General features: G+C 40.7%; 1 protein-coding gene across 1 annotated transcript in view; it reads right to left on the reverse strand.

The window, feature by feature from the left end:
• Positions 1-24,173, reverse strand: part of LOC133616067 (cadherin-related family member 5-like) — a 103,507-nt gene extending 79,334 nt beyond the window's left edge. Inside the window, exon 1 of the mRNA XM_061975111.1 lies at positions 24,079-24,173. Within this exon, the coding sequence (XP_061831095.1) occupies positions 24,079-24,163 (85 nt within the window). The 5' untranslated portion in view covers positions 24,164-24,173. The remainder of the gene's footprint in view (positions 1-24,078) is intronic.
• Between the last annotated feature and the right edge of the window lie 783 nt (positions 24,174-24,956).

Raw genomic sequence — 24,956 nt, forward strand, 5'->3', positions numbered from 1 at the left:
AGCAGGAAGCATGAAGTGCTCTAAAACTTGCTGGTAGACGGCTGCGTTGACCCTGGATCTCAGGAAACAGAGTGGACCGACACCAGCAGATGACATGGCACCCCAAACCATCACTGATGGTGGAAACTGTACACTAGACTTCAGGCAACGTGGATCCTGTGCCTCTCCTGTCTTCCTCCAGACTCTGGGACCTCGATTTCCAAAGGAAATGCAAAATTTGCATGGTTGGGTGATGGTTTGGGGTGCCATGTCATCTGCTGGTGTCGGTCCACTCTGTTTCCTGAGATCCAGGGTCAACGCAGCCGTCTACCAGCAAGTTTTAGAGCACTTCATGCTTCCTGCTGCTGACCTGCTCTATGGAGATGGAGATTTCAAGTTCCAACAGGACTTGGCGCCTGCACACAGCGCAAAATCTACCCGTGCCTGGTTTACGGACCATGGTATTTCTGTTCTAAATTGGCCCGCCAACTCCCCTGACCTTAGCCCCATAGAAAATCTGTGGGGTATTGTGAAAAGGAAGATGCAGAATGCCAGACCCAAAAACGCAGAAGAGTTGAAGGCCACTATCAGAGCAACCTGGGCTCTCATAACACCTGAGCAGTGCCAGAAACTCATCGACTCCATGCCACGCCGCATTAACGCAGTAATTGAGGCAAAAGGAGCTCCAACCAAGTATTGAGTATTGTACATGCTCATATTTTTCATTTTCATACTTTTCAGTTGGCCAACATTTCTAAAAATCCCTTTTTTGTATTAGCCTTAAGTAATATTCTAATTTTGTGACACACGGAATTTTGGATTTTCATTTGTTGCCACTTCAAATCATCAAAATTAAATGAAATAAACATTTGAATGCATCAGTCTGTGTGCAATGAATAAATATAATGTACAAGTTACACCTTTTGAATGCAATTACTGAAATAAATCAAGTTTTTCAAAATATTCTAATTTACTGGCTTTTACCTGTAGTTTGCGCATGCGCCATCTGCGAGAAGCAGCAACCCTCTACTGGCTGTCTTTTTTTACACGTGACTTTTGCGACACTTCTGCCATGTATGATTTGAGTGAGCGCATCCTGATTCGTGAGCGTGTAATACAATCTGTGTGTGAGTAGCTGAGGTGTGCCTACATTTAACCAACCACGGAAGACACCACCCAATTTAAACCAATCAGAAAAAACGTACAGCTGAGAGGTGTGAAAGAGAGACGCCAAGACTCGCCTTATGTTGTTTTTGATTGCGTAGTGTCTTCCGTGGTTGGTTAAATGTAGGCACAGTGGATTTTGATCGATCAATCAGAGTTACTCAAACTACGGCAAGCTGCAAAAAACCAAAGCTTATTATTACGGAAAAATATAGAGTAGTGAATGGGGAATATAAGCGTGAGAAATGTCAAGTGTGAAAGGGTTAAACTGCATGACTGTCACGTTCAAAGCATGAAGCTTGGCAGCTCTGAGCAAGTGTACGAGCGTGGTCCATCGTTGTTGACGTCAATGCAGAATAACATGATCAGTGGCTGCAAGGCCCTGACTAGTGGTGCGTATAAGGAAAGGCAAGGAGGAGTTGCAGACAAACAACTATTTTTACATGTATAAATCGCTGTACATACAGATCAAAATAACCAATCCCAGACCAAGCCATCAATCAACTGTAGCTACTTTTAACCAACCATAGAAGACACTATGCAATTTAAACCAATCAGAAAATAATTTATGTGTTGTTAATACAGTATTTACTTCAATTCCTGCTTCTTTGCTATCACTTTTCGTATTATATTTCTACAAATCGTATTTGCTGACCCTATTCTGTTGTTGTTGTTGTAATTGTTATTGTTGTTGTCTCTCTGTATTATCCCCCGCTCGTCCCGACAATTAATAAATAAATGATAAATGGGTTGTACTTGTATAGCGCTTTTCTACCTTCCAGGTACTCAAAGCGCTTTGACACTACTTCCACATTTACCCATTCACACACACATTCACACACTGATGGAGGGAGCTGCCATGCAAGGCGCTAACCAGCACCCATCAGGAGCAAGGGTGAAGTGTCTTGCTCAGGACACAACGGACATGACGAGGTTGGTACTAGGTGGGGATTGAACCAGAGACCCTCGGGTCGCGCACGGCCATTCTTCCACTGCGCCACGCCGTCCCCCTCTGTCTTCCTTTTTTTCTTCTTTCTATCCATTTAAGTCAAATACAAATAAGGCAACAAGAGAAGTATCCTACACTTCTTTTTTGTAAAGTAAATCTGTACAGCAGATACAGTCGTGGTCAAAAGTTTATATGCACTTGTAAAGAACATAATGTCATAGCTGTTTTGAGTTTCCAATAATTTCTACAGCTCTTATTTTTTTGTGATAGAGTGATTGGAGCACATACTTGTTTGTCACAAAAAACATTCATGAAGTTTGGTTCTTTTACGAATTTATTATGGGTCTACTGAAAATGTGACCAAATCTGCTGGGTCAAAAGTATACATACAGCCAGCGGTGGGACCAAGTCATTGGTCCCACCGCTTGAAGCTTAGAGGTGACAGAGCTTTCGCCGTTGCTGCTCCCAAGCTCTGGAACGACCTACCCCTGAGTGTTAGACAAGCCTCCTCTCTTCCTGTTTTTAAATCTCTCTTAAAAACATACTTTTATTCCATGGCTTTTAACACTGAGTGATATCCATCCTGCAATGGCGCCCCATAATACACCTGCTGTGATCCTGTTTTTATGTTTTTATGTTTTTATTAATTCTATTTTAATTATTTATTTTTTATCGTGTTCTGTTTGTGTTGTGTTGTGTTTGCTCGGTACTCGTTTTATCTTTTAACCTGCTCATTGTACAGCACTTTGGCTACCCCTGTGGTAAATTTTAAATGTGCTCTATAAATAAAGTTGATTTGATTTGATTTGATTGTTTTGCAAGTCACAAATAAGTCTCAAGTCTTTGCCCCCAAGTCTCGAGTCAAGTCCCGAGTCAAGACAGGCATGTCCCGAGTCAAGTCCAAAGTCAAGACTGGAAAGTCTCAAGTCAAGTCCCAAGTCCTGCATTTTGAGTTTCGAGTCCTTTCAAGTCCTTTTAACCACAGACTAATATATTTACACAGATTGTGTATGCTTTTAAAACGCTGTATTTATTTATTAAAACAAGTGTATTTGAAATTGCAGGGAAAAAAAATAGTGCTGACATTGCACTTCATAATAGCACTATTAACCAGCCATTTTAAACATTTACTGCATTCCTTTACAGAATAAACACATTTGAAAAAACAAGTGCACTAAAGTGTTAACATTGTATTTCCATGGCATATTGCATTGTAACTAGTTCCACAGCAGTTTCTATCCTGTTCTTACCTTATCTCATTGATCTCATCCCATACTGTATTGTTTATTGTTTATTGAATGGATCCCCATTAGCTGACGCCAAGGCAACTGCTAGTCTTCCTGGGGTCCATATAGGAGCATACAAAATAAAAAATACAAAGAATACATGCAATGACAGACATTTATACAATGGAAAAATACAACATAAGATAAAAAGCTAGTTAAAACCAGTATTAAAAATTCACGTCATGTGGGCAGCTGCAATAGGTGTATCTTCAAAGCTGTCTTGAATGACAATTTACTTTGTGAGAGATTAATGTGAGATGGCAACCCATTCCAAAATGATGTACATCTATACATGACTGTATGTTTGAGGAGATTGGTCCTGGGAGCAGGAAGTGCCAAATAGCCATTGCTGGCATTCCTAGTGTCATGAATATGTGTGTTAGTTGATTTTAAAAACTGTTTGTAAAAGTAATCTGGTGATTGATCTAAAATGATAGTTCTAAAGAACATAATGAGACTAAGAACAGAACTCAACTAAGAATCGGGGTATACGTCTCGCTTCGGGTGGGTACAGCAGCGGTGCTTTTGTCAGTACGCAGACCTTTTAAGTGTATTTTTGGTGATGGCTTGCTAGTGAATGAAGAGTGATGGCTGATCACTAGCAATGAATGAAGAGTATGCAATATGCATCTTTTGTTCAACAGACAACCAGGACAGGCGTGAATGCATAAATGAAATATTAGTGTGCAAAGAACATTTAAGTACCAGTCTAGCCGCTCTGTTCTGAACAAGTTGCAGTTTGTTCAGGTCAGACTTAGTCGTAACGGACCATATTATAGGACAGTATTGAAGATGACAGAAAACCAAGGACTGTATGACTTGAGCCATTGTTGAGGAAGGTGGAGCACTTCCTGACCATGGCTAAACCTCTTCCCATTTTCATTGAAATACCATCAATATGATCGGACCATGACAGTTGACTGTCTAATAGCACACCAAGCAATTTTGCTTTTTTGACCTGCTCAATACGTATGTCTGACATTAAAATATGAAGCTGTGGGTCATCAACAAGTATATGCCTGGATCCGAAAAGAATGCTTTTTGTTTTGTCAATATTCACAACAAGTTTACTATCATTTACCCAGCGTGACACTCTCTCCAGGTCCTGATTTAAGTTATTTTCTAGGTCATTTAAGGTAGAGGCAGTACTGTATAGAGTTGTGTCATCTGCATACATAACCATATTGGTGTTTGTTGTAACACAGGGAAGATCATTAGTAAAAATAATAAAAAGTAAAGGACCTAAGCAGCTTCCTTGAGGCACGCCGCAGTAATTGTACTTGCGTTCAGATTAAAACACACCCTCTGTGATCTTCCTGATAGATAGCTCAACATCCAAGAAAGTGACATACTATTAAAACACTATATTTTCTCAGTTTGGAGATCATTATGTTGTGATCTATGACATCGAATGCCGCACTAAAGTCAATCAGGACAGTACCAACCATCTTCTTGACATCCATTTGTGACAGCCAGTCATCAGTCAGCTGAGCTAGAGCAGTAGATGTTGAGTGACCTTGCCTATAAGCATGCTGGGAACCCGACATCAGTTTGTTGTAGGTAAACTAATCTTGAATTTGTTTGAAAACAACTTTTTCCATCAATTTACTAAGAACAGGAAGTATGCTTATTGGTCTACTGTTTTTACCAGTAAAATCTTTATTTTTGTCCTCGGGTAGAGGGATGACCTTAGCCTCCTTCCAAACCCCAGGACAGACTCCATATCTTAATGATTTATTAAATATATCAATCAATCAATCAATGTTTATTTATATAGCCCTAAATCACAAGTGTCTCAAAGGGCTGCACAAGCCACAACGACATCCTCGGTACAGCCCACATAAGGGCAAGGAAAAACTCACCCCAGTGGGACGTCGATGTGAATGACTATGAGAAACCTTGGAGAGGACCGCATATGTGGGTAACCCCCCCCCCCCCCCCCCCCCCCTCTAGGGAGACCGAATGCAATGGATGTCGAGTGGGTCTAACATAATATTGTGAGAGTCCAGTCCATAGTGGATCCAGCATAACAGTAAGAGTCCAGTCCACAGTGGGGTCAGCAGGAAACCATCCCGAGCGGAGACGGGTCAGCAGCGCAGAGATGTTCCCAACCGATATACAGGCGAGCGGTCCACCCCGGGTCCCGACCCCGGACAGCCAGCACCCCATCCATGGCCACCGGATCTGTGTGTCTCCCCTTCCACAAGGGATAGGGGGAAGCAGAGGAGAAAAGAAAAGAAACGGCAGATCAACTGGTCTTAAAAAAAAAAAAAAAAAAAAAAAAAAGACAAATATGACAAATCGGAGTTGATACATGGCATGCCGCAATTCTTAACAATTTGCCATCTAGCATGTCCGTCCCAGCAGGTTTATCAGATGGCAGTGATAACAACAATTTCTCAATATCAGAACTACTAACTGGTACAAAATCGAACCTGCAGTTTTTACCCTTCATTATATGATTTTCAATTAATGTGCATGAGGAGGAGCCATCAGAAGGCGTCATATTCACTCTCAGATTTTCCACCTTGTTTGTGAAGTAATTATTGAAATATGTGGCAATTTCCATTGGCTTAGTCAGGTAAGCTCCATCAACTTCTATATACGAATTTGTTTTACATGATGCTGATCTTCCCATTATTTGATTTAAAATTTTCCACAATTGTTTTCCATCATGTCTAAAGTCATAGATCTTTGTCTGATAATATACCTTTTTATTACTTCTATTTATTTTAGTTACACGATTTCTTAATTTACGATAGACCGTCGATCATAATATTTTATTAGAGCGTATCAAAACACGTATTGGTATGTCAGACTTAGCTTTGTCGTGGTTTAACTCTTATCTTACTGACAGGATGCAATGCGTCTCCCATAATAATGTGACCTCGGACTATGTTAAGGTAAGTTCCTCAGGGTTCGGTTCTTGGCCCTGCACTCTTCAGTATTTACATGCTGCCGCTAGGCGACATCATACGCAAATACGGTGTTAGCTTTCATTGTTATGCTGATGACACCCAACTCTACATGCCCCTAAAGCTGACCAACACGCCGGATTGTAGTCAGCTGGAGGCGTGTCTTAATGAAATTAAACAATGGATGTCCGCTAACTTCTTGCAACTCAACGCCAAGAAAACGGAAATGCTGATTATCGGTCCTGCTAAACACCGACATTTATTTAATAATACCACTTTAACATTTGACAACCAAACAATTACACAAGGCGAATCAGTAAAGAATCTGGGTATTATCTTCCACCCAACTCTCTCGTTTGAATCACACATTAAGAGTGTTACTAAAACGGCCTTCTTTCATCTCCGTAATATCGCTAAAATTCGTTCTATTTTATCCACTAGCGACGCTGAGATCATTATTCATGCGTTCGTTACGTCTCGTCTCGACTACTGTAACGTATTATTTTCGGGTCTCCCTATGTCTAGCATTAAAAAATTACAGTTGGTACAAAATGCGGCTGCTAGACTTTTGACAAGAACAAGAAAGTTTGATCATATTACGCCTATACTGGCTCACCTGCACTGGCTTCCTGTGCACTTAAGATGTGACTTTAAGGTTTTACTACTTACGTATAAAATACTACACGGTCTAGCTCCGTCCTATCTTGTCGATTGCATTGTACCATATGTCCCGGCAAGAAATCTGCGTTCAAAGAACTCCGGCTTATTAGTGATTCCCAGAGCCCAAAAAAAGTCTGCGGGCTATAGAGCGTTTTCTATTCGGGCTCCAGTACTATGGAATGCCCTCCCGGTAACAATTAGAGATGCTACCTCAGTAGAAGCATTTAAGTCCCACCTTAAAACTCATTTGTATACTCTAGCCTTTAAATAGCCCCCCTGTTAGACCAGTTGATCTGCCGTTTCTTTTCTTTTCTCCTCTGCTCCCCTTTTCCTTGAGGGGGGGGACACACAGGTCCGGTGGCCATGGATGAAGTGCTGGCTGTCCAGAGTCGGGACCCGGGGTGGACCGCTCGCCTGTGCATCGGCTGGGAACATCTCTACGCTGCTGACCCGTCTCCGCTCGGGATGGTGTCCTGCTGGCCCCACTATGGACTGGACTCTTACTATTATGTTGGATCCACTATGGACTGGACTCTCACAATATTATGTCAGACCCACTCGACATCCATTGCTTTCGGTCTCCCCTAGAGAGGGGGGGTTACCCACATATGCGGTCCTCTCCAAGGTTTCTCATAGTCATTCACATCGACGTCCCACTGGGGTGAGTTTTTCCTTGCCCGTATGTGGGCTTTGTACTGAGGATGTCGTTGTGGCTTGTGCAGCCCTTTGAGACACTTGTGATTTAGGGCTATATAAATAAAGATTGATTGATTGATTGAGATTGAGATCATCGCATCAGAAAGTAGACCAGAAGAGTCTGCCAACTTTTTAGCCTGGTTACGTTGCTTCATAAGTGCTTTGAGCTCATTCCCTAACCAGGGGGCGCCATTTGCCTTGACAGTTGTTTTCCTGAAAGGAGCACGCTTATCTGCAATCTGCAAAAAATAACTTCATGAATGTGCTCAAAGCAGCTTCGGGATCCTCCTCAAGACACACAATTTCCCAGTTAACATGTTTCACATCATCTATAAATTTTACTTCATTAAAATATTTATAAGATCTTTTATGTATAGTCACACTAGGAGCTTTGGAGAGCTTGGTCTTCCTCCTTATTGCAATTAAGTTGTGATCCGTAAAGCCAAGAGCTATTGATACTGTTTTAGTGCATTTATCAGGAACATTAGTGAATAGGTGGTCAATGCATTTGGATGACTTTAGCCCATTTCTATTTATAGTTGATCTGGTTGGTAGTGTTATGGTCTGTGTGAGGTTACAGGCATTAGTTACAGCAATAAGTTTCTTTTTCAGCGGGCACATAGCAGACCAATCAATGTTTGTGTCCCCAGTAAAATATATCTCTCTGTTCTCATCACTAGATTTATCCAACATCTTGCATATTAAATCCAGGTATTTTATATCGGCACTAGGTGGTCTATAGCAGCACCCAACCAGTATGGGTTTGGTCTGTGGCAGGTGAACCTGGATCCACAGGGCCTCAATATCAGCCAACATTAAATCATGTCTTACTTTCACAGGAATGTGACTCTGCACATACACAGCTACACCTCCACCATATCTTGTTCTATCCTTCCTGAAAATTGTGTATCCATCTACAGCTAATACAACGTCCTCAAAAGAGGAGTCAAGATGGGTTTCAGATATTGCCATAATGTGTATATCATTAGACTTCATTATCATACATATATCAGGGATTTTATTTCTTAAGCTACATATATTCAAGTGAGCTATCAGCAGAGGTGTGGACTCGAGTCACATGACTTGGACTCGAGTCAGACTCGAGTCATGAATTTGATGACTTTAGACTCGACTTGACAAAATGTAAAAAGACTTGCAACTCGACTTAGACTTTAACATCAATGACTTGTGACTTCACTTGGACTTGAGCCTTTTGAATTGACATGACTTGACATGACTTGCTACTTTCCTCAAAACCCAAAGATGAAAAAGTTATTCGGGAGCGCTCCGTATTTTTCATTGTGTACTTGTCGATCAGCGTTGCGTGTGTCAGCTGGTGTGGTCTCAGTACAACAGCCAATCAAATTAGATCTACTTTGTTTTCATCACACAGCATTCATCCAATCAAATTGCAGGACAACCAACGAAGAAGACATGTCCAAACCACACGCCAGTGAACAAAAAATTATACCTAAAACAATTTTGTTTGGGTATAAAAATTACGAGGTGGTCAACACAAAACGGTTTGCCGTATGCAACACATGCGGTTCGAAAATTACTGATGGAGAGGCAACAACTTCCAACTTCGTCCGGCATTTGAAGTTGCACAAAGAACGGTAAGTTTTGAATGTAAGATAGCGTTTATTGGCTAAGTAACGTGACTTTTATTTGCTGTGTAGTTAAATCAGTGAGGCTATAAACTCACTGCTAACGTTATAACGTTATTGCAAACACGGGAATCTGTTGCAGTTCACTACCTTATTCGTACTTTTTGTTCAGTGATTTTTTTTAAGCAGGGTTACGTTAGTCAATATATCACACGTAATGTTAGACGGCGGTCAGCAGCACCGCGTATTTTAGCCACCTAAAAAAAGACAAAAATAGTAAAATAAAGGTCAGTTAAAATGTATACTATATTATGAATATGTGTACCGTTTTAGCTAGCTTTCTGACATACTGTTGGTTGTTTACCTCAGGGGTCCCCAACCACCGGGCCGCGGCCCGGTACTGGTCCGTGGATCGATTGGTATCGGGCCGCACAAGGAATAAAAAAAAATTATTTTCTTTTTTTAATTAAATCAACATAAAAAACACAAGATACACTTACAAGTAGTGCACCAACCCAAAACAACTCTCTCCCCCCTTTTGTTCTGGGCATTGAACATGAAGACTCTTCCTTCACTGTTCCGAGTGGCCATGAGAGTCTTGGCAGTGCCTGCCTCCAGTGCTCCAGTGGAGCGAGTTTTCAGCCATGGTGGCATCATACTACGCCCCCATCGTGCACAAATGACTGACAGACTCTTGGCTAATTTGGTCTTTTGCAAATGCAATGCAGCATAGGGCCCTGACATATAAAAAGTACAACTTTTTTGTTATGTTCACGTGTATGTCATGTTTTTTCAATGTTAACACTTTTGTACAAATAAGTACATTTGCACTTTATTTTTCAATGTGTTTGTTCTGTAAAGGAATGAGTTAATGTTTAAAATGACTGGTTAATAGTGCTATTATAAAGTGCAATGTCAGCACAATTTTCTGTCCTGCAATTTAAAATGCACTTGTTTTAATAAATAAATACAGCGTTTGAAAAGCATACACAATCTGTGTTAATATATTAGTCTGTGGTTAAAAGGACTTGAAAGAACTCGAAACTCAAAATGCAGGACTTAGGACTTGACTTGAGACTTTCCAGTCTTGACTTTGGACTTGACTCGGGGCTTGCCTGTCTTGACTCGGGACTTGACTCGGACTTGAGGGCAAAGACTTGAGACTTACTTGTGACTTGCAAAACAATGACTTGGTCCCACCTCTGGCTATCAGTAGGCCTTTGCCGGGTAGTTTTACTGTATGTGTGTTTCTGTGTGCGTACACATGGATAACATAACAAATACATGAACATAACAATGAACAGAGTTGTACTTTTTAGATGTCAGGGCCCTATGCAATATGCAAACATATTGTTAATATAGTATACATTCTAACTGACCTTTATTTGACTATGTTTGTCTTTTTGTAGGTGGCTAAAATACGCGGTGCTGTTGACCGCCGTCTAACGTTACGATACTGTGTGTGATACATTGACTAACGTAACGTTATGTGTAGGTACCTCATGCAACCCTGCTTAAAAAAAATCACTTGACAAAAAGTATGAATAAGGTAGCAAACTGCAGTGGACGCAACAGATTGCCGTGTTTGCAATGACGTTATAACCACAGACATCTTATAAGTAGATGCAGCACTGGCTGCTGTGACGCGAGCAATTTGGCCGCCATCTTGAAGTGGTGATGAGGAACCGGCGAGCAGCCTCAACTGACAGTTGACAGGTAGAAAACAAAGATGCCGGGCTAGTGTTCAGCGTTTTCCTGCTCAAATGCGCGGACTGTTGAAAATAGGAATCGAGGGATTACTTTTCACAAGTAAGATTTAACATTAACGTACTATTGGTTGTATTTTGTGAAAAGAATATTACCACAGAGTTGAGAAGGAGCAAAGATCTTCAATATTTGTATGTGAAAATCACAAAGAAATCCTCTGAAGGAGGATTACCCCCCTACAGGGGTTTGGTTTACAAACTTTCAGGCCCACCTAAAACAAAATTCACCAGCCGCCACTGATTATGATGCATTCTCATTTTAGGCAAAGTATAAGACAATACTTTCTTAACAGTATAATTGTAACCAGGAATAAGTCTTCCAGTCACAATATTCAAATACTAACATTGTTGGGTAAAACAGAATTTGGTTTTGTTCTGAATCCAGTGAAACAGACTGGTGGTTTTAGCTGATTTAAAAACTTTCAGGTGATTATATATGTTTATGTTTAAGTATTTGGCAGACGCTTTTATCTAAAGCGACATACATAAAAAAATACATATAAAACAATCACTGTAAATATTGTCATTTAAGGGAAGAATGTAATACAAAATATCAATACAAAGTGTCAAGACAGAATAAACACTTTGCTGCTGCAGCAACGGAAACCCTAACCCTAACCCTAGGGTTAGGGTTAGGGTTAGAGTTAGGATTAGCGTTAAGGATATGGTTAGGGTTAGGGTTAGGCATAAAAAAAAAGAGGGTTAGGGTTAGGGTTAGGGTTAGGGTTAGATACAGTCTATAGGTCCCTAAGATATATAGATATCTAATGTATTCATACATTGTTTATGTAGGATATACGCATGTAAATATATAACCTAATCATATTTTTTCTTGAACTTAAAAATAGTTGAACGTTTTTTCCCCCCTTCTCTGGGATTATATTCCCAGTTTTGATCTCGGGTGTCTGGTCACTTATAGCCATACTTAGGGTTAGGGTTAGGGTTGTGTTAGGGTTAGGGTTTGGGTTAGGCATGAATAAAAAGAGGGTTAGGGTTAGGGTTAGGGTTAGATACAGTCTATAGGTCCCTAAGATATATAGATATCTAATGTATTCATACATTGTTTATGTAGGATATACGCATGTATATGTAACCTAATCATATTGTTTCTTGAATTTAAAAATAGCTGACCGTTTTTTCCCTCTTCTCTGGGATTATATTCCCAGTTTTGATCTTGGGCTTCTGGTCACTTATAGCCACTTGCCAACCCTCCCGAATTTTCCGGGAGACTCCCGAATTTCAGTGCCTCTCCCGAAAATCTCCCTGGACAACAATTCTCCCAAATTTCTCCCGATTTCCAGCCGGACAACAAGGCACGCCCCCTCCAGGTCCATGCGGACCTGAGTGAGGACAGCCTTTCGTCACGTCCGCTTTTTCTCCATATAAACAGCGTGCCGGCCCACTCACGTTATAACATCTACGGCTTTTGGAGAGTGCACAACTGCACACACAACAAGAAGGAGACGAAGCAGAAGAACGAAGAAGAGACAATCATGGCGACGACGAGTAAGAAGAAGAAGTACGCTTGCAAGTCATCGGAGAGGGTGTTGAGCATGGTTAGAAAGATAGTGACAGAGAATAGAACGAGGATGGACAATTCAACCCTAAACTCACTCCTTTCCTGCAAATTAAATTTTACAGATGCTGCCCATACCTATGCTCCTTCAAAGGCTGTGCTACTGGCTGCAATTGCACTTTCAAATACAACAATGAGTAGAGGAGTGTTATGTGTGTGTATATATGTAAATAAATGAACACTGAAATTCAAGTATTTATTTGATTTATATATATTTATATATAATAAAATAAAATAAAAAATAGCCCTGTGATGAGGTGGCGACTTGTCCAGGGTGTACCCCGCCTTCCGCCCAATTGTAGCTGAGATAGGCTCCAGCGCCCCCCGCGACCCCAAAGGGAATAAGCGGTAGAAAATGGATGGATGGAAAATAAAAAATAAATAAAAAATATATATATATATATATATATATATATATATATATATAGCTAGAATTCACTGAAAGTCAAGTATTTATTTTATTTATATATAACATATATATATATATATATATATATATATATATATATATATATATATATATATATATATATATATATATACTCTGTATATATATATATATGTATATATATATACTCTGTATGTATATATATGAAATACTTGAATTTCATTGAATTCTAGCTGTAAATATATTCCTCCCCCTTAACCCCCCCCCCCCCCCCCCCCCCCCATCTCCAGAATTCGGAGGTCTCAAAGTTGGCAAGTATGCTTATAGCATATAAGAATATTCTATTACTTTTAAGCAAACTATGAATAATAAAACACGCCAAAACATGTGTCCTTTATCATAGCTACACGTAAGACAAAAAAGCGCGTGAAAATCAGTGGTATTCAGTGAGGTAAGATGAATTAAATGCGCTGACAGTTCATTGCTCCTGCCAAATGAATTGCACTGAGTGGAGCGGATCACCACTCCAAGATGGCGGCCCCGCGTCTCGTCAGCGCCAGTAGGCAGTAGCGCTCGATGCTGTGAACCCTTATAAGATGTCTATGGTTATAACGTTAGCAGTGAGTTTACAGCCTCACTGATTTAACTAGACAGAAAATAAAAGTCACGTTACTTAGCCAATAAACGTTAGCTTACATTCAAAACTTACCCTTCTTTGTGCATCTTTAAATGTCTAACGAAGTTGGAAGTTGTTGCGTCTCCGTCTGTAATATTCGAACTGCATGTTTTGCATACTACAATTCGTTTTTTGTTGACCAAGTCGTAGTTTTTATACCCGAACGAAACCGACTTTGGCATATATTTTTCTCACTGCCGCGTTGTTGGACAACTCTTCTTCGTTGGTTTTCCTGCAATTTGATTGGATGAATGCTGTTGGATGAAAACAACGTAGATGTAATTTGACTGGCTGTTGTACTGAGAGCACACACGCTGACAGACACACACGTACAAAATGAAAGATACTGAGTGCTCCTGAATAACTTTTTAATCTTTGGGTTTTGGGGAAAGTAGCAAGTCTTGTCAAGTCAAAAGGCTCAAGTCCAAGTGAAGTCACAAGTCATTGATGTTAAAATCTAAGTCGAGTTGCAAGTCTCTTTACATTTTGTCAAGTCGAGTCTAAAGTCATCAAATTCATGACTCGAGTCCAAGTCATGTGACTCGAGTCCACACCTCTGCATACAGCAATGTTAATATTTGGTGACATGTCCCTTGGCAAGTTTCACTGCAATAAGGCAATTTGGTAGCCACTCACAAGCTTCTGGCAAGCATTTGGTTGAATGTTTGACCACTCCTCTTGACAAAATTGGTGCAGTTCAGCTAAATGTGTTGGTTTTCTGACATGGACTTGTTTCTTCAGCATTGTCCACACGTTTAAGTCAGGACTTTGGGAAGGCCAATCCAAAACCTTAATTCTAGCCTGATTTAGCCATTCCTTTACCACATTTGATGTGTGTTTGGGGTCATTGTCCTGTTGGAACCCCCAACTGCACCCAGGATCCAACCTCCATTGATGATTTTAGGTTGTCCTGAAGAATTTGGAGGTAATCCTCCTTTTTCATTGTCCCATTTACTCTCTGTAAAGCATCAGTTCCATTGGCAGTAAAACAGGCCCACAGCATAATACTACCACCACCATGCTTGACGGTAGGGTGACGGTAGGAATGGTGTTTCTGGGATTAAAGGCCTCACCTTTTCTCCTCCAAACATACAGGTAAAAGCCAGTAAATTAGATTATTTTGAAAAACTTGATTTATTTCAGTAATTGCATTCAAAAGGTGTAACTTGTACATTATATTTATTCATTGCACACAGACTGATGCATTCAAATGTTTATTTCATTTAATTTTGATGATTTGAAGTGGCAACAAATGAAAATCCAAAATTCCGTGTGTCACAAAATTAGAATATTACTTAAGGCTAATACAAAAAAGGGATTTTTAGAAATGTTGGCCAACTGAAAAGTATGAAAATGACAAATATGAGCATGTACAATACTCAATACTTGGTTGGAGCTCCTTTTGCCTCAATTACTGCGTTAATGCGGCGTGGCATGGAGTCGATGAGTTTCTGGCACTGCTCAGGTGTTATGAGAGCCCAGGTTGCTCTGATAGTGGCCTTCAACTCTTCTGCGTTTTTGGGTCTGGCATTCTGCATCTTCCTTTTCACAATACCCCACAGATTTTCTATGGGGCTAAGGTCAGGGGAGTTGGCGGGCCAATTTAGAACAGAAATACCATGGTCCGTAAACCAGGCACGGGTAGATTTTGCGCTGTGTGCAGGCGCCAAGTCCTGTTGGAACTTGAAATCTCCATCTCCATAGAGCAGGTCAGCAGCAGGAAGCATGAAGTGCTCTAAAACTTGCTGGTAGACGGCTGCGTTGACCCTGGATCTCAGGAAACAGAGTGGACCGACACCAGCAGATGACATGGCACCCCAAACCATCACTGATGGTGGAAACTTTACACTAGACTTCAGGCAACGTGGATCCTGTGTCTCTCCTGTCTTCCTCCAGACTCTGGGACCTCGATTTCCAAAGGAAATGCAAAATGTGCATGGTTGGGTGATAGCTTGGGGTGCCATGTCATCTGCTGGTGTCGGTCCACTCTGTTTCCTGAGATCCAGGGTCAACGCAGCCGTCTACCAGCAAGTTTTAGAGCACTTCATGCTTCCTGCTGCTGACCTGCTCTATGGAGATGGAGATTTCAAGTTCCAACAGGACTTGGCGCCTGCACACAGCGCAAAATCTACCCGTGCCTGGTTTACGGACCATGGTATTTCTGTTCTAAATTGGCCCGCCAACTCCCCTGACCTTAGCCCCATAGAAAATCTGTGGGGTATTGTGAAAAGGAAGATGCAGAATGCCAGACCCAAAAACGCAGAAGAGTTGAAGGCCACTATCAGAGCAACCTGGGCTCTCATAACACCTGAGCAGTGCCAGAAACTCATCGACTCCATGCCACGCCGCATTAACGCAGTAATTGAGGCAAAAGGAGCTCCAACCAAGTATTGAGTATTGTACATGCTCATATTTTTCATTTTCATACTTTTCAGTTGGCCAACATTTCTAAAAATCCCTTTTTTGTATTAGCCTTAAGTAATATTCTAATTTTGTGACACACGGAATTTTGGATTTTCATTTGTTGCCACTTCAAATCATCAAAATTAAATGAAATAAACATTTGAATGCATCAGTCTGTGTGCAATGAATAAATATAATGTACAAGTTACACCTTTTGAATGCAATTACTGAAATAAATCAAGTTTTTCAAAATATTCTAATTTACTGGCTTTTACCTGTATAGCTGGGTATTGTGGCCAAACAGCAACATTTTTGTTTCACATGACCACAGAACTTTCCTCCAGAAGGTCTTATCTTTGTCCATGTAATGTCAGATGAAACAAAAATTGAGCTGTTTGTCAAGAGGAGTGGTCAAAAATTAAACCAGAAGCTTGCCAGAAGCTTGTGGATGGCTACCAAAAGTGCCTTATTGCAGTGACACTTGCCAAGGGACATGTAGCCAAATATTAACATTGCTGTATGTATACTTTTGACCCAGCAGATTTGCTCACATTTTCAGTAGACCCATAATAAATTCATAAAAGAACCAAACTTCATGAATGTTTTTTGTGACAAACAAGTATGTGCTCCAATCACTCTATCACAAAAAAATAAGAGTTGTAGAAATTATTGGAAACTCAAGACAGCCATGACATTATGTTCTTTACAAATGTATGTCAACTTTTGATCACGACTGTATGGTCATCCACATCAACAATATGATTTGCCTGAATAGCTGAATAGGACAAACAATTTAATAAAATAAATGGACTTCCGTAGTTGGTTGAATGTAAGAACATCTAAGATACACACACGCAGATTGTATTACACACACGCACTTCTGAATGCGCTCGTACACATTATATTACAGGCTCACAAATCTGGATGCACACGCTCAAATCTTACACGGCCAAAATGTCCCAAAAGACACGTGTAAGTAGAGGGCCCATCGAGGGTTCTTTCTGATTAGGGACAGACAGACAACTTAAAACATGTACGCGGACCTAAAACACACGTACGCAGATCTGAATACCAGAGGTGTGGACTCGAGTCACATGACTTGGACTCGAGTCAGACTCGAGTCATGAATTTGATGACTTTAGACTCGACTTGACAAAATGTAAAAAGACTTGCAACTCGACTTAGACTTTAACATCAATGACTTGTGACTTCACTTGGACTTGAGCCTTTTGAATTGACATGACTTGACATGACTTGCTACTTTCCCCAAAACCCAAAGATGAAAAAGTTATTCGGGAGCGCTCCGTATTTTTCATTGTGTACTTGTCTATCAGCGTTGCGTGTGTCAGCTGGTGTGGTCTCAGTACAACAGCCAATCAAATTAGATGTACTTTGTTTTCATCACACAGCATTCATCCAATCAAATTGCAGGACAACCAACGAAGAAGACATGTCCAAACCACACGCCAGTGAACAAAAAATGATACCTAAAATAATTTTGTTTGGGTATAAAAATTACGAGGTGATCAACACAAAACGGTTTGCAGTATGCAACACATGCGGTTCGAAAATGACTGATGGAGAGGCAACAACTTCCAACTTCGTCCGGCATTTGAAGTTGCACAAAGAACGGTAAGTTTTGAATGTAAGATAACGTTTATTGGCTAAGTAATGTGACTTTTATTTGCTGTGTAGTTAAATCAGTGAGGCTGTAAACTCACTGCTAACGTTATAACGTTATTGCAAACACGGGAATCTGTTGCAGTTCACTACCTTATTCATACTTTTTGTTCAGTGATTTTTTTTAAGCAGGGTTACGTTAGTCAATATATCACACGTAACGTTAGACGGCGGTCAGCAGCACCGCGTATTTTAGCCACCTAAAAAAAGACAAAAATAGTCAAATAAAGGTCAGTTAAAATGTATACTATATTATGAATATGTGTACTGTTTTAGCTAGCTTTCTGACATACTGTTGGTTGTTTACCTCAGTGGTCCCCAACCACCGGGCCGCGGCCCGGTACTGGTCCGTGGATCGATTGGTATCGGGCCGCACAAGAAATAATTTTTTTCTTTTTTCTTTTTTTAATTAAATCAACATAAAAAACACAAGATACACTTACAAGTAGTGCACCAACCCAAAACAACTCTCTCCCCCCTTTTGTTCTGGGCATTGAACATGAAGACTCTTCCTTCACTGTTCCGAGTGGCCATGAGAGTCTTGGCAGTGCCTGCCTCCAGTGCTCCAGTGGAGCGAGTTTTCAGCCATGGTGGCATCATACTACGCCCCCATCGTGCACAAATGACTGACAGACTCTTGGCTAATTTGGTCTTTTGCAAATGCAATGCAGCATAGGGCCCTGACATATAAAAAGTACAACTTTTTTGTTATGTTCACGTATATGTCATGTTTTTTCAATGTTAACACTTTTGTACAAATAAGTACATTTGCACTTTATTTTTCAATGTGTTTGTTCTGTAAAGGAATGAGTTAATGTTTATAATGACTGGTTAATAGTGCTATTATAAAGTGCAATGTCAGCACAATTTTCTTTCCTGCAATTTAAAATGCACTTGTTTTAATAAATAAATACAGCGTTTGAAAAGCATACACAATCTGTGTTAATATATTAGTCTGTGGTTAAAAGGACTTGAAAGGACTCGAAACTCAAAATGCAGGACTTAGGACTTGACTTGAGACTTTCCAGTCTTGACTTTGGACTTGACTCGGGGCTTGCCTGTCTTGACTCGGGACTTGACTCGGACTTGAGGGCAAAGACTTGAGACTTACTTGTGACTTGCAAAACAATGACTTGGTCCCACCTCTGCTGAATACACACTCGGATTGATATACAGACACACACATTAGTACACATGCACAGAAATTGGATTACACACGCAAAGACTGAGATACATGTTTGCAAATAATACTTCCATGCAGAGGCCTCATGTATGAAGAATTGTGGGGATTTCCTATTAAAAATTGTGTACCCTCAAATCCAGAGAACATTGTACGTACAGACAGTTTTTTAGATGTATTTAAGTTTGTGCACAAATTAATCCAATCACATTTCTTTTTTTACATTCTAATGAAATTAAACAATGGATGTCCGCTAACTTCTTGCAACTCAACACTAAGAAAACGGAAATGCTGATTATCGGTCCTGCTAAACACCGACATTTATTTGATAATACCACCTTAACATTTGACAACCAAACAATTACACAAAGCGACTCAGTAAAGAATCTGGGTATTATCTTCGACCCAACTCTCTCCTTTGAGTCACACATTAAGAGTGTTACTAAAACGGCCTTCTTTCATCTCCGTAATATCGCTAAAATTCGTTCCATTTTGTCCACTAGCGACGCTGAGATCATTATTCATGCGTTCGTTACGTCTCGTCTCGATTACTGTAACGTATTATTTTCGGGTCTCCCTATGTCTAGCATTAAAAGATTACAGTTGGTACAAAATGCGGCTGCTAGACTTTTGACAAGAACAAGAAAGTTTGATCATATTACGCCTATACTGGCTCACCTGCACTGGCTTCCTGTGCACTTAAGATGCGACTTTAAGGTTTTACTACTTACGTATAAAATACTACACCGTCTAGCTCCAGCCTATCTTACCGATTGTATTGTACCATATGTCCCGGCAAGAAATCTGCGTTCAAAGAACTCCGGCTTATTAGTGATTCCCAGAGCCCAAAAAAAGTCTGCGGGCTGTAGAGCGTTTTCTAGTCGGGCTCCAGCACTATGGAATGCCCTCCCGGTAACAATTAGAGATGCTACCTCAGTAGAAACATTTAAGTCCCATCTCAAAACTCATTTGTATACTCTAGCCTTTGAATAGCCCCCCTTTTTTTAGACCAGTTGATCTGCCGTTTCTTTTCTTTTCTCCTCTGCTCCCCCCTATCCCTTGTGGAGGGGAAGACACACAGATCCGGTGGCCATGGATGGGGTGCTGGCTGTCCGGGGTCGGGACCCGGGGTGGACCGCTCGCCTGTATATTGGTTGGGAACATCTCTGCGCTGCTGACCCGTCTCCGCTCGGGATGGTTTCCTGCTGACCCCACTGTGGACTGGACTCTTACTGTTATGCTGGATCCACTATGGACTGGACTCTCACAATATTATGTTAGACCCACTCGACATCCATTGCATTCAGTCTCCCCTAGAGGGGGGGGGTTACCCACATATGCGGTCCTCTCCAAGGTTTCTCATAGTCATTCACATCGACGTCCCACTGGGGTGAGTTTTTCCTTGCCCTTATGTGGGCTATACCGAGGATGTCGTTGTGGCTTGTGCAGCCCTTTGAGACACTTGTGATTTAGGGCTATATAAATAAACATTGATTGATTGAAACATTGATAATCAATGTGGAATTGAGCGCTCATGTTGAATCGCAGCCGACCACTCTCTGTCCATGCCCCAATTTAAATTTTATTTAAATTATCCATACGCCTGAGATCCCAGATTCTGCACAATAAAAAAACACAAAGATAATCAGCAAGACGGCAATAATAAAAGGAATTCACCGACAACGAGTAGGTGCTTCTGGCTGAATTGAAGGCGTGCCAAAATACGCATTTTGGCTGTTCTCTGGCGTTTCCAGCGAATTAAAGAGGGTGTGTGCAAGGCTGTCAGTGCTGTTTAGTCAGAGAACTGCACACAGGAACAAATAAGACACAACTTAGTACTACATCAGGAAGAAGGTGAAGTAGATGGATGTGGCCAAAACAGGCAAGGGGACCAGAGGTAAAGTAGTCCTCAACCCATTTGAAAAGATAGTTGCTGCAATGATATGTAACGCTTTATTTAGAAGAGTTGGGGGCACATGTGGGTGACTCTTCTTACCAAAAAATTAATATAATTTGTGTAATTTACAACACATTATGTTCATACATTATTTGGACCTGTTTTACTAAAGGTTTCCATGTACTAAAACACGTGCAATCTTGATAGCACACGCAAAGTTGATCTACTAAACGTGTGCAAAGTGGATTGCATCTGTTAAGTGAGCAAAATAAGGCATGCAATTGATTTTGCATTGCTATCTTCATTAATATGTGCAATATATGCTGGCCATCAAATCTCCCACAATACTGGGAGGAGAAGATGCAAATATTACAGGTAAAAGCCAGTAAATTAGAATATTTTGAAAAACTTGATTTATTTCAGTAATTGCATTCAAAAGGTGTAACTTGTACATTATATTTATTCATTGCACACAGACTGATGCATTCAAATGTTTATTTCATTTAATTTTGATGATTTGAAGTGGCAACAAATGAAAATCCAAAATTCCGTGTGTCACAAAATTAGAATATTACTTAAGGCTAATACAAAAAAGGGATTTTTAGAAATGTTGGCCAACTGAAAAGTATGAAAATGAAAAATATGAGCATGTACAATACTCAATACTTGGTTGGAGCTCCTTTTGCCTCAATTACTGCGTTAATGCGGCGTGGCATGGAGTCGATGAGTTTCTGGCACTGCTCAGGTGTTATGAGAGCCCAGGTTGCTCTGATAGTGGCCTTCAACTCTTCTGCGTTTTTGGGTCTGGCATTCTGCATCTTCCTTTTCACAATACTCCACAGATTTTCTATGGGGCTAAGGTCAGGGGAGTTGGCGGGCCAATTTAGAACAGAAATACCATGGTCCGTAAACCAGGCACGGGTAGATTTTGCGCTGTGTGCAGGCACCAAGTCCTGTTGGAACTTGAAATCTCCATCTCCATAGAGCAGGTCAGCAGCAGGAAGCATGAAGTGCTCTAAAACTTGCTGGTAGACGGCTGCGTTGACCCTGGATCTCAGGAAACAGAGTGGACCGACACCAGCAGATGACATGGCACCCCAAACCATCACCCAACCATGCAAATTTTGCATTTCCTTTGGAAATTGAGGTCCCGGAGTCTGGAGGAAGACAGGAGAGGCACAGGATCCACGTTGCCTGAAGTCTAGTGTAAAGTTTCCACCATCAGTGATGGTTTGGGGTGCCATGTCATCTGCTGGTGTTGGTCCACTCTGTTTCCTGAGATCCAGGGTCAACGCAGCCGTCTACCAGCAAGTTTTAGAGCACTTCATGCTTCCTGCTGCTGACCTGCTCTATGGAGATGGAGATTTCAAGTTCCAACAGGACTTGGCGCCTGCACACAGCGCAAAATCTACCCGTGCCTGGTTTACGGACCATGGTATTTCTGTTCTAAATTGGCCCGCCAACTCCCCTGACCTTAGCCCCATAGAAAATCTGTGGGGTATTGTGAAAAGGAAGATGCAGAATGCCAGACCCAAAAACGCAGAAGAGTTGAAGGCCACTATCAGAGCAACCTGGGCTCTCATAACACCTGAGCAGTGCCAGAAACTCATCGACTCCATGCCACGCCGCATTAACGCAGTAATTGAGGCAAAAGGAGCTCCAACCAAGTATTGAGTATTGTACATGCTCATATTTTTCATTTTCATACTTTTCAGTTGGCCAACATTTCTAAAAATCCCTTTTTTGTATTAGCCTTAAGTAATATTCTAATTTTGTGACACACGGAATTTTGGATTTTCATTTGTTGCCACTTCAAATCATCAAAATTAAATGAAATAAACATTTGAATGCATCAGTCTGTGTGCAATGAATAAATATAATGTACAAGTTACACCTTTTGAATGCAATTACTGAAATAAATCAAGTTTTTCAAAATATTCTAATTTACTGGCTTTTACCTGTATATACGCAGTGTGATTTAGCAACACTCATCACCGTTTTGCAAGCACAAATTTTGCGTTTTATTTAGTTTGAAAAGTATGTGCAAACTGACATGAAAATTGGAGAATCCAGCTCCGAATTGTGTTTTGTTGACAAACCACCTGAAGAGCAGAAGAGAGTAGCTGTAAGGTGGCTCCTTAAAAAACTAACTGCCTTACTCTGGTACAGAAAAAGCAACAATCGGTACTGAGCAGCGGTCACCGAATACCGCTGGTCAAGCATCACGTTGTCATACCTGTGCAATGGAGGCCAGCAGGTGTGGCTGTGCAAGTGTATTGGCAAACCTCACTTCCTGACAATGTAAGAATTTGCGCTAGACATCAGGTTGACAGCTCAGGCTTTTTACACGATGCCTGGCACTCTCGCATTTTTATTCCGAGGACCCAGGTTTCTAGAAATTCAAACTTTCTCCTGAAAGCTTGAACTTCAGACAGTGTTTTGAGATAAGAGATGCCTCTCAGCTAATTGTTACGCTTTAGGTTAAAAGTAAAAATCGGAGTTACAAGCATCCTAGTCATTAGTTGGTGGATCAAATGCCACCGTAAAATCTGCTGGAAAATGGTTCTCTCTAGCAATAGCTTATAGCTAGATATTTACATAATTTGCCATGTGTTTTCCAACAATTGCAACAAAGAAAGTGAGTTTGAAGTGCAGTACTGCAAAGAAGAAGCAACATTACTTTAGATACAAGTGTTTGAGTCAAGAGCTGTCAGAACCAGTTAAGCTTGCAAATTCAGGTATCTAACTTAAAGACACATCAATCTCATGATGAGAAAAGCCCCAACATGAATAATATTCACAATTTAATCATATACATAAGTCTGAAAAGTTGAAAGTGCACACCACATGTCTGAAAGCCAGTAGGACTATGTCAATTATCCCAGTCAATCAAACACAACACAGCAGCTTGGGTACATGTTAAGATCGGGGTGTCCAAAGATCTGAAATAGTACAGTATTTTCCAATCTACAGGGCTAAAATATATGAAATTAATCAAGGGATTTTGTTTGTTGTCTTTCATCCTTTTGAGTAAATTACAGGAGATACACTCTGAATAGCTACAAAGAAGCATTTCATGAGAGTTCCCCTTTTTGTAATGTTTGACTAATTGATTTTCAAATCCCTGCAAGTCAAAGAAGACGGGCACTATTGCAACAGTGGAAAACACTGAATCTCTGTCCTAGCAGCCTGATCAACATCCTACTGACATCACTTAACAGAGGATTACTTCGCCAGAGATAGGAGCTCTACTCACGTCTTTGAGCTGAACAAAGCGTACAAAAGCAGACGGCGATGATACATCTGAAGACCACAATCCCAAGTTTAAATTTTTGTTCCATGTCCTGGTTTCTGAAGCACCGACCGAAGTCCTGAGGAGGATGAGGAGCCCGTGGTACCAGCTGGTACTCGTCCACATAATGCCCTGTCTGTGCTGCCCGGCGAGTGGGAGTCAACTACAGTTGCGATGTTTGTGACTTCATCTTACGGGCACATATTGCATTGAGCGCCTGCAGGCGGAGGCCTCACAGCCTCCCACAGAAATAGCTACTCCAGTTGCAATTGTTGCCCTTTTGCATTCTAGGAAGACATTTCTTCTTGTGTCTTCAAGATGGACAGACTTGTACAAAAGGGTCAAATTATTGAAATCCGCGTGAGTCTCTCAAAAAATAAAGAACTTCTGCAGATGACTGCGTTACTGTCAGTCTTGATACATTTATAAAGTCAGACATGTTTCACTTAGCTGAGAAGAGGACTTGGCTGTCTGATACAAACATCAAAACTGCACTCTCCTCTCTAGCCAGTAGGGGGAGGCGCCATCTTTGCTACCAAGGATGTGTGCGGCGGTGCCGGGATGTATGCAATTGCTGTTATTTTGATGCTTGTTTTTCTGTCCAAATTAACCAAAATAATATGTCTATATACAGGTAAAAGCCAGTAAATTAGAATATTTTGAAAAACTTGGATTTATTTCAGTAATTGCATTCAAAAGGTGTAACTTGTACATTATATTTATTCATTGCACACAGACTGATGCATTCAAATGTTTATTTCATTTAATTTTGATGATTTGAAGTGGCAACAAATGAAAATCCAAAATTCCATGTGTCACAAAATTAGAATATTACTTAAGGC

This window comes from Nerophis lumbriciformis, linkage group LG15 (assembly GCF_033978685.3).
Source record: "Nerophis lumbriciformis linkage group LG15, RoL_Nlum_v2.1, whole genome shotgun sequence".
Lineage (NCBI taxonomy): Eukaryota > Metazoa > Chordata > Actinopteri > Syngnathiformes > Syngnathidae > Nerophis > Nerophis lumbriciformis.